The 13,473-nt window shown below is 42.7% G+C and overlaps 1 protein-coding gene across 1 annotated transcript; it reads right to left on the bottom strand.

The window, feature by feature from the left end:
• Nucleotides 1–9,471: 9,471 nt before the first annotated feature.
• Nucleotides 9,472–10,428, bottom strand: LOC117532548 (olfactory receptor 10A3-like). The gene has a single exon (XM_034195876.1). It carries the CDS (start codon nucleotides 10,426–10,428, stop codon nucleotides 9,472–9,474), a length of 957 nt encoding a protein of 318 aa, XP_034051767.1.
• Nucleotides 10,429–13,473: the final 3,045 nt, after the last annotated feature.

The following is a 13,473-nucleotide window of genomic DNA, read 5'->3' as shown; positions in this document are numbered from 1 at the left end:
AAGGGGGAGACACCACGACCAACGTGGGTTGAAACCAGGGACTGGAACCACCAAAGGGACAACTTTCCAAAGACTGGTCAAGGTAACCGGGGGGCATATGACAGGGGACTCTCTGCTCAGTCAGGGACTAAATATTTTGTATGTTATCATTGTCAGCAGCAGGGACACAAAGCGTCAGATTGCCCCCTGAAGAAGCCAAAACTGACAGGACTGTGTTATGTGCCCAGAAAGGGTGAGGAGATTGACTGTCAAGACAGGAAAGGAGGGTGTAAAGCGATCCCGGTAAAAGTTAATGGTAAAACGGTAACTGCTCTCCTTGACTCTGGAAGCTCCAGAGTCTTGTGCTATTGACTACAACCAGCAGACAGATGTTTTATGTGTACATGGTGATTGCAAGCCAGAACCACAGGTAGAGCTTACAGATGATGTAGAAGGCCAAAGGTATCTGTTAAACGTGGGGGTAATTGAAAGTTTACCTGTGGAGATGCTTTTGGGGAGGGATTTGCCTATTATATATGACCTCCTTAGCAGTACTAAACATGTCTGTGAACCCTTGTCAGGACAGAAAATGCATGTTTCTTGTTTCGTAGTGACACGGTCACAGGCAAAAGCCCAAGCAAATCCTGGTGTCCAGCCTCTGCCAGACTTATGTGGTAGTCTGTGCAGTGCTGGAACAAAAGGGCCAAGGAAAACACGTCGGCAACAGCGGTTAGAGAAACCTGTACCTGGTGAAATGTCTGGCAATACTTTGTCAAATGTAAAGTGGAAAATACCAGAGAATATGACCATATTGCAACAGTCTGATCCCTTGTTAAAATCTGTGCTAACCAAGGTGTTAAACTCAGCCAATCAAATCGCTCAAGTAGGTGGTGCAGCATACTTTCTCCACAAGTACCTGCTTTATGAGGGGGAAGAGCAAGACGGCAGGAGATTAGTTGTGCCAGGTAGCTGCAGATCCCTGGTACTACACCTTGCACACACACTTCCATGGGCAGGACATCTAGGTCACTATAAGATGTATCTCAGACTTGCCTTTAGGTTATTTTGGCCTTCAATGTACACTGATGTGCAGAAATATTGTAAAACATGCCCAGAGTGTCAGAAAACTTGTCCTCTCCGCAAATCAAACCGAGCACCCCTCCAAACCATGCCGGTGATAACAACCCCGTTCAGGCGGATTGCCATGGACATTGTGGGGCCCCTGGAAAAAAGCTCAGCAGGATACCAGTACATTCTTGTGGTATGTGACTATGCTACTCGGTTTCCTGAAGCTTTAGGAAGCTGAATGCCATATCCTTCTTTGATGCCTACCCGATGCCACGGATTGAGGACCTGCTGGAGAGGATTGGTCGAGCCAACTACATCACTACCTTGGACCTCTGCAAGGGGTATTGGCAGGTATAGCAGGAAAGCCAGTTACCTCACCGCGTTCAGAAGCCCACTCGGCCTCTTCCAGTTTACTGTGATGCCGTTTGGTCTACATGGTGCCCCAGCAACCTTCCAGAGGTTAATGGACAAAGTTCTTCTGGGGTGCGAGGACTGCAGTGCTGCCTACCTGGATGACGTGGTCATTTACAGCAGGACCTGGGAGGAACATCTCGATCACCTTCGTCGGGTCCTAGGTGCAATCCATGCGGCAGGACTCACACTCAACCTACAGAAATGTGAGTGGGCTAAGCAGGAGACTCGTTACCTTGGGTATTAGCTGGGAAGGGTGAAGTCAGGCTGCAGGTAGACAAAGTTGAGGCAGTCCTGAACAGTCCGAGACCTCGTACCAAGAAACAGGTACGGTCCTTTCTTGGCCTGGTTGGATGGTATCGACGTTTCATTCCTCAGTTTGCCACTCTAGCAGTTCCGTTGACCAACCTGACGTGCAAGGCTGCTTGTAATCCTGTGGAATGGAATGAAGAGTGTGAAAGGGCTTGCCAGGAGTTGAAGAAAAAAACTGTGCTCGTCTCCGGTACTGCAGAGTCCTGACTTCGAAAGACGCTTCCTGGTTCAGGTGGATGCCTCTGGAGTGGGCATCGGTGCAGTGCTGGCTCAGGGAGAACCAGGAGAGGAACGTCCAGTGTTGTATCTCAGCAGGAAACTTCTGCCCCGTGAAACCCGGTACTCCACAATCGAGAAGGAGTGTCTGGCAATCAAGTGGGCATTGGACAGCCTAAGGTACTACCTACTCGGGAGGGAATTTGACCTCCGCATGGACCATAGAGCCTTGACGTGGATCCAGACCATGAAGGACCGGAACGCCAGGGTGACTAGATGGTATCTTGAACTACAACCGTTCAAGTTCTGTGTGTGGCACAAAGCAGGCAAGGAAAACGTCACCGCGGACTGCCTGTCAAGGCTGCCAAACATCGTTGATGCAGGAGAGGAGGGTGGTAATGTGAAGAAGAAGCCTTCATCACAGTTGGCATAGGGGCATGGTAAAAGACACACTGAGGGAAAAACATTAATAACTTAGCTGGACATTGATACAAATAAAACCCAAGTCATTATTTGTTCAAAATAGATTTATTTGAAGTCATATACAAGTAACCTGCTTACCCTCTCGTTCAAGGTTGTGTAGGCCAAACAGAGCAACAGAAAGAAGCAGCCTTAAGTAGAGGCTCAATCAGTGGAAACACCTGTGCTCAATTGGAGTATACCATGTAATGCATGGGCACGGGTGGCAATTTTCTTGCAAGTATACAAATGTTATTGTTTAAGGCTTCTGTGGTCAGAAAGATAGAATATGTTGACCTATTTGATTTGTTGTGTTTGGGTAATTTGCCTTGCATTGTGAATGTGTTTGTAGATAAGAATGACATTGGTTAGGGGTATAAATAGTGGATTGTCCTATGGGGAGGGGCTTAACATGTATAAACCCCTGGCCACAAGTGTTTTGGAAGGTAGTTTGACTCTGGCAGGAGAGCAGAGAGGTACCAGTCCTATGTCCGCGACCTATATATATTGAGGTTTTGTTTTCTTAATGTAAATCCTTGTTACTTTGTGTCTTTCAGCATTTTTGGCTGTTAATAAAAGCACCTAAGGACCATTTTTGTGACTCGAGCCAGCTTATTTAATCCCTAGTTTTTTGTGCTCGACCTTTTTTGTAACATATGGTGTCAGAAGTGGGATGGCCAGTCGCAAAAATTGAAGTATTTTTCAGAAATAAACTAGACTACGCTCTCAGCGAAAACCTTTTATGATGAAGGATGAGGAGTGGGACACAGCTGTGACTTCAGAGGAAGAAGGAATATCAATTGGTTTTGAAGCACAAGGGGCAAAACCAAAAATCCAGGGCCATTTTTGTGACTCTAGCCAGTTTATCCCTAGTTTGTTTTGCTCGACTGTTTTGTAACATATTGCTTATGGATTATCATAAATCATTTCAAAGGGACACAGACACATTGGATTAACCTATGGATTAACTTCAGCAGCGTTTTTATCGTTTTAATGCCATTGAAGACCACTTTTGACCAGACTACGACAAAGGTAGGCCATGTTAGCGTTTTTAGCTACCTAGCGCCAGATGTTTTGATGTCTGTTTTTGTTTATAAAGTCGCGGGTTCGTATCATTGAGTGAAAATGTATGTACCCATCGATTCTGTGTCATCTCACGATGTGAAACGATGTGTTGGATGTGCAGAAAAGATCAATAATAAGGTTTTGTGAGTGAATTTCGGTGCAGTAATCTGTTAGCATTCTTCGCTCGTTGCTAATTCAGAAGGTCAGCGTTAGCATTGTGGGGTTGTTTGGAGAAAAAAAATTAAAATGATCAGTTAGATGAGTTTATTCCCGTTACATGGATTTAAAACATTCATAGTTTATTAAATGAACATGACCTCAGACAATGTTTCCTGCAAGATGTTGCGGGAGTGCCCCGGTACCGGGGTCTCTCGGGCTTAACAGGTTAATCAGCATATTTCAAGACAGGATATTGAGAATCATTCACTGACACTTTAGTTATTAGACCTACCAGCCAACAGTTTATAACGGAGCACATGTTTACATATGTTTCGTAGTTTGGACATTTGCAGTCCGTACATGACAGGGTTCATTAGTGGCTGTATGATGAGAAAATACAGTGACAGAATAATACGCAGCACACTGGGAACACCGCTCATATCAAATCTGCTCTGAAGTATTTCAAAGCTGCAGCCAAAAGAGAAGTTGAGGAGGGAAACAAGGTGAGGTGTGCAGGTACTCACAGCCGGGTGGATGGTCGTGGTGTTGTTGAGACATGCTGAGTGGCAGATGGGGGGTCCAGAAGCCATTTCAAACTCAACTGCATCACTGAAAACAAAATGTGGAAAAACAAAGAGATTAGATTAATTCACTGGCTTATACTTATAGGATAATATTGGACTACAAATGAATAATATTACACCAAATAAATAAATAAGTAAACACATATATATATATTCATTCACTGGCCATTCATTTAGAAAATGTAACTCCAAAAAGACAAGTAAAACTATTTAGCATTTTGCCTAATCATTCCTGTAGCTTCTTGGCTAAGCTAGCACTGTGACGCAGTTCCACCAAACACATAAGTAATATATAAAAACAGAGAGATTACATACCTTTCCCGTGGTGGAAGTTCAACATCCGAGTCACTACTGTCCGGATCCAGGTCTGGCTGGAGGAGATCTTCATCATCCGACGAAGAGTCATCTGGTATGATCATAGCCCCGCTATCGTCAGCTAGCATCTCTAGCACCTGCTCGGTGGTGAAGCTCTCCCTTCTGGCTGCCATTATTTGCTAAAATGGAAAGAGGATACACAAGAAAAATATCTAAAAGCAAAGAAATCAACGTCCTTGAAATGTGCTCTGTTACCTGTTACCTGCTATCGTCGCTGCGTGCTGTGGTGCTGTCCTGCTGTGGTGCTGTGGTGCTGTCCTGCTGTGGTGCTGTCCTGCTGTGGTGCTGTCCTGCTGTCCTGCTGCAGTCTTGCTGCGTAATGCGTAATGGAGCCGGAGCGGGCGTAGTTTATACTACGCAGGATCATATCTTTGGAACCCATTGGTCGATTTGGGTGATTGACACCTTTTCTGAACTGTTAGAGCCAATAGAATCGAGTGACAGTTAGTAAGTCCCGCTAAACACTTACGTCAAGTAGAGAGAGGTTTGCGTAAACAGCACGTGAGACAGCATTAGCTCAGGACTGCGAAACTTTATACCTACTCTGCTGCCATGAACTTAATGATAGATTATCAGGAACAATTCTAAAGTGACTAATAGACATTGGATTAACCTTAAACAGCGTTTTTATTCCCTTGAACACGAGCTTTGATCACAAAACAGCAACGGTAAGACATAATTATTGCTATAGTTTTGAAAACTGTTGTTTTTTTTCTTCTCTGTTCTGGCTGCTAGCTCAGTGAGTTTGTGTCCTACAGTGATGATACTTATAACAAAATAATCTGTGGAGTATCAGCTTTCAGATGATATGTAGTGTGTGCAGAAAATATTAAGTTTTAAAGATCGTTTTTTCTAGTTAGCACCGGAAGTAGCATCTGCCCGTTTTAGCTAAGGGCTAATGCTAACGCTTCTTGTGAGACTTGTGTTTTGTTTCGGTAAAAATGGTTCGTATAGTCAGTTAGCTGAGATTCTTCTCGTTAATCTGGTATAACACATTAATAGGTTTTTAAATATTAAGATGCCCTGAGACACAGTGTCGTGAAAAAGAAACCCAGGGTCCCCGCCGGCGCTTCACAGTCTTAACTTACCATCCCCCCCCAGAGTGTGTCAGGAACTGTAAATGAATGCAACATGAGCACATCACACACAGTGCAGTGTTTCTCACCTGCTGTGCTGCAGACTGCTGCAGTCCCTTCTGTCAGCTGCAGAGACTTCTGCTGCTTTAAAGCTTCCACAACACCAGAACCCAACAGGCCAGGCCCCCTTACCATCAGGACCCAGACCAGCCTATCATCAAGAAAGTCATGTTTGGAGCAGCTCAATCTTTCGTTGACACATGTAAACGGTCAAAAAATGTTTGTATTGCTTTGACCTATCAACTATGCTTTTGCAATATAGCGTAACAAATGACATGGGGTTTTTCTTCCAAAAGTGTAAGTGATCTACTCTTTAGGAGGAGATTATAAAACAATTCTAAAAATAAAGGAAAAAAGCACATTATGATGGTCTACTTCTGGTTAGGCTTATGGGAGCCAATTTGATATGTTTGTAATGATAAGAGCTTTGTGTGCATTGAATAGGCAACATCATTGTCGTTGGTTAAACCTTTTTTTCAAACCTCTGGCCAGTCTTCTAAGATACAATCCTTATGTCGCTGGTTAAAACCTTAACTGCCCTCTTCAGTTACAACACAACATTATTAGAGAGCCCAGCAAACTGCTTCCTGTCTCTGGGTTCCCTCCTGCTTAATTACCCGATTGTGTTCACCTTGTGTCCCTGTGTTTTCTCCTCCCTCCTCACCTGTGTCTTGTTCGTGGGATTAGTCTTGTGTGCATTTAGGTTCTGGTTTTTCCTGTCAGTCTTTGTGAGATCCTTGTTGAAGTTCTATATGTTCACCTGGGAGAGAGTTCTGCTTTGTATTTAAAACTAGTAGCCTTGAAATAAAGGTATATTTTCTGTTAAACCTGTATGTGTTCCTGTATTTGGGTCCTGCCTGCTTCACCCTGACAGAAGGATCTCACCAAATCAACCCAGCAGGCGACCTGTAAGAGGTGACATACAATTTAATTTGCTTGAAAAATGACAGTTGATATGCCTCCAGTAGAGAGGAGAAGCAGTCTATCATCTCTACGGCACGCCAAGAAGTAACCTCGAGGCCCTGGTTAAGGGACTTACTACCAGAGTGGGTGGAAGACCTTTTTGGTAGCTTTGAGGTCAAACCTGATTCCAGGCCTGCTAGACCCAGGCATGCCAAAGTTCCCAACAAGGCTCCTTTCGAGGACCCTTTCGTTGGGTCTCATCTGGCCTTTGGAGGTCCTCTGACCCCCGGCCATCTGCCCTTGCCACTTTCATCCTGAATGTATATGTGTTCACCTGGGAGAGAGTTCTGCTCTGTATTCAAAAACTGGTAGCCTTGAAAAAAAGGTATTTTCTGTTAAACCTGTATTTGTTCCTGCATTTGGGTCCTGCCTGCTTCACTCACCCTGACACCCCCTCACCTCCCGCAGCACCTCCCAATCAATCAATCAATCAATCAATGTTTATTTATATAGCCCAATATCACAAATGTTACATTTGTCTCAGTGGACTTTACAGTTTGTACAAAATATCAGTATGACAATACGACACCCTCTGTCCTTAGACCCTCACATCGTACAAGGAAAAACTTCCGAAGAAAACCCACAGTTTAAAGGGAAAAATGGGAGAAACCTCAGGGAGAGCAACAGAGGAGGGATCCCTCTCCCAGGACGGACAGACGTGCAATAGATGCCGTGTGTAAATTGAAAAGATAATACATTTGCAACATAGGTAGTCCAAATGTTTGGAAATGCATGTGTGTATAATAGGAAGATGAATCCACGAGGATATCCATCCAGGACCTATGATCCAGGAACACAGCCACGACTCAAGATCCAGGGCTCGCGATCCAGGACAGAGGAGCGCAGGATCATCCATGACTCCGGATCCCGGCGTATATAGACACCAAAAAGAAAGACATTTGGGGAAGCTGGGTTAATCGGAACATGAGAGTACACAGGTATAGACAGAGAGAAGGAAGAAGTAAGATGTCCCCCGACAAACTAAGCCTATATCAGCAAAACTAGGGGCTGAATCTAATCAGCCCTAACTATAAGCTTTATCAAAAAGGAAGGTCTTAAGCGCACTCTTAAAAACGGATAGGGTGTCTGCCGCCCGAACACAAACTGGAAGCTGATTCCACAAATGTGGAGCTTGATAAGAAAAGGCTCTGGCTCCCATTGTACTTTTAGAGACTCTAGGAACAACCAACAACCCTGCATTCTTGGAACGCAATGCCCTAGTAGGACAGTAGGGTATAATGAGTTCTTTAAGGTAAGATGGCGCCTGCCCATTAAGGGCTTTGTAGGCGAGAAGAATAATTTTAAATTCTATCCTGTGTTCTATAGGGAGCCAGTGTAAGGCAGCCAGAACAGGAGTAATGTGGTCCCTTTTCCTAACTCTGGTTAGTACACGAGCTGCAGCATTTTGAATCAGCTGAAGCGACTTGACTGACTTCTTGGTACACCCTGATAATAAAGAGTTACAATAATCCAGCCTTGAAATAACCTCCCACAGTATCTCCCTGGGAACTCATACGCCTTCTCCAAATCTACAAAAACACATGCAGACCGGATAAGAGTACTCCCAGGCCCCCTCCAGGATCCTTGCAAGAGTAAAAAGCTGATCCGTCATTCCACGACCAGGACGGAATCGTTCCTCCTCAATCTGAGGTTCCACTCACAAAACAATTCTTACAAAACCGATGTGTCCCAGCACATTTGTGCTCAGGCCTTATTACCATATTTAATATGTGATATTGGCGTGGGGTTAATAAGACAGTTATTGTTCCAGGGACTCAACCGACATCAGCCTGGCAATGCGTCAAAGCCACCTAACGTTACCTTTTAGCTCATTACAACACAACACACATTACAGCTCAGCGTCTTTCTATCTGCTGAGTTTCCATATCTACATGTGGAGAGGGGACATCAGTTTGCAGTATGTGATGTAGGCTTTGGACAACAGTGAAGGATCCTGGGTAATTAAGTCCCATGACACATTTGCCATGACGTGATTTCCAACAATCCATTGTTTAAATGACTCCACAGAAACAGCATTGTAATGAGAAATGCCCAGCTTGCTTTGTCGATTGCTTTCACAACGTCTAGAGTGGGGATTTTTTATTCTCATTTTATACTTTATGGATCCAGTTTGAATTGAGCGAATAAGGGATGAGATAACTGAATCAATAAAGGTTGCTAGTGCTTTGCTGATGACATTGCTCTTTTCAATAAAAAGATGTATGAGTATGGGCCGTTATCATGATGTATGAATACAGTCATTTGAAGATACCTTCACCGCAATATAAAATAGAGACTACAAAGATGAATTGTGCTACAAGCTTGTTTATTTTTCCTTGTTAATTTTGGTTACACCAAATACCAAAAGTCCAGAAACATCCCCCCCCCCCACAAAGTGCTTTATAACATGATGCTTGTTCACACTGCACAGTTCCCACTACAGAGGACTATCCACATGATGTGTTATAGAGACATCATTAAATGTACTATCAATCCTTATATATATATATACTTTACATTTCGTTTTAAATGTATTCAAAGGCTATATATTAATATAGGTTCATATTTTCACTGTGTTTACATTAAGGTGACATTTGTCTGTTTATTCATGAATATTGGAATGCATGTGTATATATAATAAATACTACAAACACTATGAACATAATACACATTTTTCTCATTTAATAAAACAAATGTAATCCGCAAATTTCAAGACAAGATATTAAGATCCATTCACTGACACTTTAGTTATTAGACCTACCAGCCAACAGTTTATAACGGAGCACATGTTTACATATGTTTCTTAGTTTGGACATTTGCAGTCCGTACATGACAGGGTTCATTAGTGGCTGTATGATGAGAAAATACAGTGACAGAATAATACGCAGCACACTGGGAACACCGCTCATATCAAATCTACTCTGAAGTACTTCAAAGCCGCAGCCAAAAGAGAAGTTGAGGAGGGAAACAAGGTGAGGTGTGCAGGTACTGAGAGCTTTCTGTCTGGTCTGTTTGGAGCCAGAGAAACACACTCTGAGGATCCTCATGTACGAGAAGAGGATTGGAAACAGAGGGACTAAGATAGTGAGAACAGTACCAAAATATCCATAAATGTTGTTCACCTGAGTGTCAGAACATGCCAGCTTCACAACAAGGTAGTTACTACAATACAAACCATTTATTGTGTTTCCGCAAAGCGTCAAACGGATGTTTAAAGATAAGGTTATCATGAACTTTACAAAAGAGTACAACCAAACCAGAATAATGAAGATAACCGCCTTCTTATAAGTCATACGTGTGTTATATTGCAGAGGATAACAGATAGCAAGATATCTGTCATAAGACATGACGGTTAAACTGGAAAACTCAACACCTCCATATGTATGCAAGCAGAAAATCTGCAGGAAGCAGAGCGGAGCAGAGACAGTGTGAATGTCAGAGAGGATCTGAACCAGAAGGAATGGAAACAACCCTGTACTACCATACAGTTCATTTACAAACAGGCTGCACAGAAAAAGGTACATAGGTTCATGTAAGCTCCTGTTCACACAGATAACCACAATCAGAGACGTGTTGGCAACAACAATCACAATGTATACAAATGCAGTTATCATGAAACACAAGTACCTCAAATATCCAATATTCAAATAAGCTCCAAGAATGAAATAGGATACAGTCAGTGAAGTTGAATTAGACATCATTTTTAGAGGTTAAACGTTAATATATCTGAGCACATTTGAACTTCACAGTCTTAACTTACCATCCCCCCCGGGGTGCGTCAGGAACTGTAAATGAATGCAACATGAGCACATCACACACAGTGCAGTGTCTCTCACCTGCTGTGCTGCAGACTGCTGCAGTCCCTTCTGTCAGCTGCAGAGACTTCTGCTGCTTTAAAGCTTCCAGAACACCAGAACCCAACAGGCCAGGCCCCCTTACCATCAGGACCCAGACCAGCCTATCATCAAGAAAGTCATGTTTGGGGCAGGTCAATCTTTAGTTGACACATGTAAACGGTCAAAACATTGTGTGTTTTGCTTTGACCTATCAACTATGCTTTTGCAATATAGCATAAAAAATGACATGGGGTTTTCGGTCCGAAAGTGTAAGTGATCTACTCTTTAGGAGGAGATTGTAAAAGTTCTCTAAAAATACAGGAAGCACATTATGATGGTCTACTTTTGGTTAGGCTGGCCTTATGGGAGCCAATGTGATATGTTTGTAATAACAAGAGCTTTGTGTGTATTGAATTGGTAAAATTATTTTCATCGTTTAAACCTTTTCTTTAAACCTCTGTTCAATCTTCTAAGATACAATCCTTATGTCGCCGGTTAAAACCTGAACTTCCCTCTTCAGTTGCAACACACAATTCTTCGAGAGTGCTTCTATGGTGAACTACCCAGTGAAACCCTGTTTTCTGGGAGTTTGTTCCAGATATTGGGAGCATAATAACTGAACGCTGCTTCTCCATGTTTAGTTCTGACTCTGGGGACAGAAAGCTGACCAGTCCCTGAAGACCTGAGAGATCTGGATGCTTCATCATTTAGCAGGAGGTCAGAAATGTATTTTGGGCCTAAACCATTCAAAGCTTTATAAACCAGCAGCAGTATTTTTGAAATATATTCTTTGACACACAGGAAGCCAGTGTAAAGACTTCAGAACAGGAGTGATGTGATCCACTTTCTTAGTGTCAGTGAGGACTCGAGCAGCAGCGTTCTGAATTAGCTGCAGCTTTCTAATAGATTTTTTAGTGAGACCTGTGAAGACACCATTGCAGTAGTCGAGTCTACTGAAGATAAAAGCATGGACAAGTTTTTCCAAATCCTGCTGTGACATTAGTCTTTTAATCCTAGATATATTCTTTAGGTGATAGTAGGCTGATTTAGTAACAGTTTTAATGTGACTGTTGAAACTCAGGTCAGAGTCCATGACTACACCTAGATTTCTGGCTTTATCTGTTGTTTTGAACATTGCACACTGAAGCTCAGCGCTAACTTTTATACGTTCTGACTTGGCTCCAAAAACTATTACCTCAGTTTTATCTTTGTTTAATTGGAGAAAGTTCTGACACATCCAGTCATTGATTTGTTCAATGCACTTACTCAGTGTTTGAATTGGAGCATAGTCTCCTGGTGAAATTGTCACGTACATTTGTGTGTCATCTGCATAGCTATGGTAACTTATGTTGTTGTTTTTCATTATCTGAGCCAGTGGTAGCATGTAGATGTTAAAGAGAAGAGGCCCCAAGATGGAGCCTTGAGGAACCCCACATGTCATATTTGTCAACTCAGATGTGTATTTACCTATAGAAACAAAGTGTTTTCTGTCCTTTAAGTAGGATTCAAACCAATTTAGAACTGTTTCCGAAAGTCCCACCCAGTTTTCCGGTCGGTCTAGTAATATGCTGTGGTCAACAGTGTCAAACGCAGCACTGAGATCTAATAATACTAACACTGAAGTTCTGCCACTGTCTGTGTTTAAGTGGATGTCATTAAAGACCTTTACAAGAGCAGTCTCAGTGCTGTGGTTTGGACGAAAGCCTGACTGGAACACATCGAAACAGTTATTTAAATGCAAGAAATTACTCAACTGTTGAAAAACAACTTTTTCAATGATTTTACCTAGAAATTGGAGGTTTGATATCGGCCTGTAATTGGCCTTTCTCCATGGAGATATGTTCTTCCCAGTCACTTCCTTTACCTTAGTTGGAGCAATGGCATCTATAACATTTTTAGTTTTTGAATTAAAATGATCTACTAGTACATTTACTGAGATGTTAGCAGGGGCAAGTGTGGAAGAAAAATTCTGAGTAAACATTTCCCTAGTATTTTCAGTTAAATATCGCTTTGTGGTTACCTCTTTTTGAACATTTTTGTGAACAGAAATAGAGCTCTCAAAGAAAACACAGGAATGGTCAGAGAGTGACCATCAGTCACCACAACCTTAGAGATATTCAGACCCTTTGAGATAATTAAGTCCAGAGTGTGCCCCTTATTGTGCGTGGGCTCCGTCACATGCTGAGTCAGTCCATAGCTATCAAGAACACAAAACAGTTCTTTAGCCCCTGTCCTGGGGGTTGTCAACATGGATGTTAAAATCACCAACAATGACTAGACGGTCAAAGTCAATACACACTATAGACAGCAGTTCAGTAAAGTCATAAAAAAAGCTTGCACAGTATTTGGGTGGTCTATAGATATTTAGGAACAGAGCTCGAGAGGAGCATTTCAGCTGAAGGGCCACATATTCAAAAGAAGCAAAGTTCCCATAAGATGTCTTCCTGCATTGAAGGGAATCATTGAACAGAATAGGCTTGTTTGAGACAAGCAAGACCTGCGCAGTTGCGATCAACGTCTTGCTAGTCCGTTGCATGATGGTTAGTCATTTTGTCCGACTTGCTCTGGAGGCCCGCCCACATGAGACTTTGAAATTTCGCGGGACAAAGACGCCCGCAGCCTTGAGAGCGAGGCGAGGCGAGTTGGCGCAGTTGCTCTCCACGGGCTGCGGAAGCGAAATGCTTGATGGGAAACGGCTCGCTGGTATCTCGAGCTGAGCGCTCATTGGTGGTTTTTACCACGTGCTGCTGATGAAACTCTCCAATTGGCTGGCAAAATGTTGTTGTTGTTTTGTGTCAGTTTTACGTCGCCACTTCCATTCTCATTTTTCATCATTGTTCCACAATATTTATCATCATTAAATTAATATCCATATATTTTATACTATACTTGCACTGCTTACCGTTTTCA

This window comes from Gymnodraco acuticeps, unplaced genomic scaffold (assembly GCF_902827175.1).
Source record: "Gymnodraco acuticeps unplaced genomic scaffold, fGymAcu1.1, whole genome shotgun sequence".
NCBI lineage: Eukaryota > Metazoa > Chordata > Actinopteri > Perciformes > Bathydraconidae > Gymnodraco > Gymnodraco acuticeps.
The sequence above is the reverse complement of the archived record's forward strand: the minus strand, read 5'-3'. Positions and strand labels throughout refer to the sequence as shown.

Bases quoted from the DNA above. Each gene is read 5' to 3' on its own strand.
- LOC117532548 (XM_034195876.1), bottom strand. From the start codon at position 10,428: ATGATGTCTAATTCAACTTCACTGACTGTATCCTATTTCATTCTTGGA.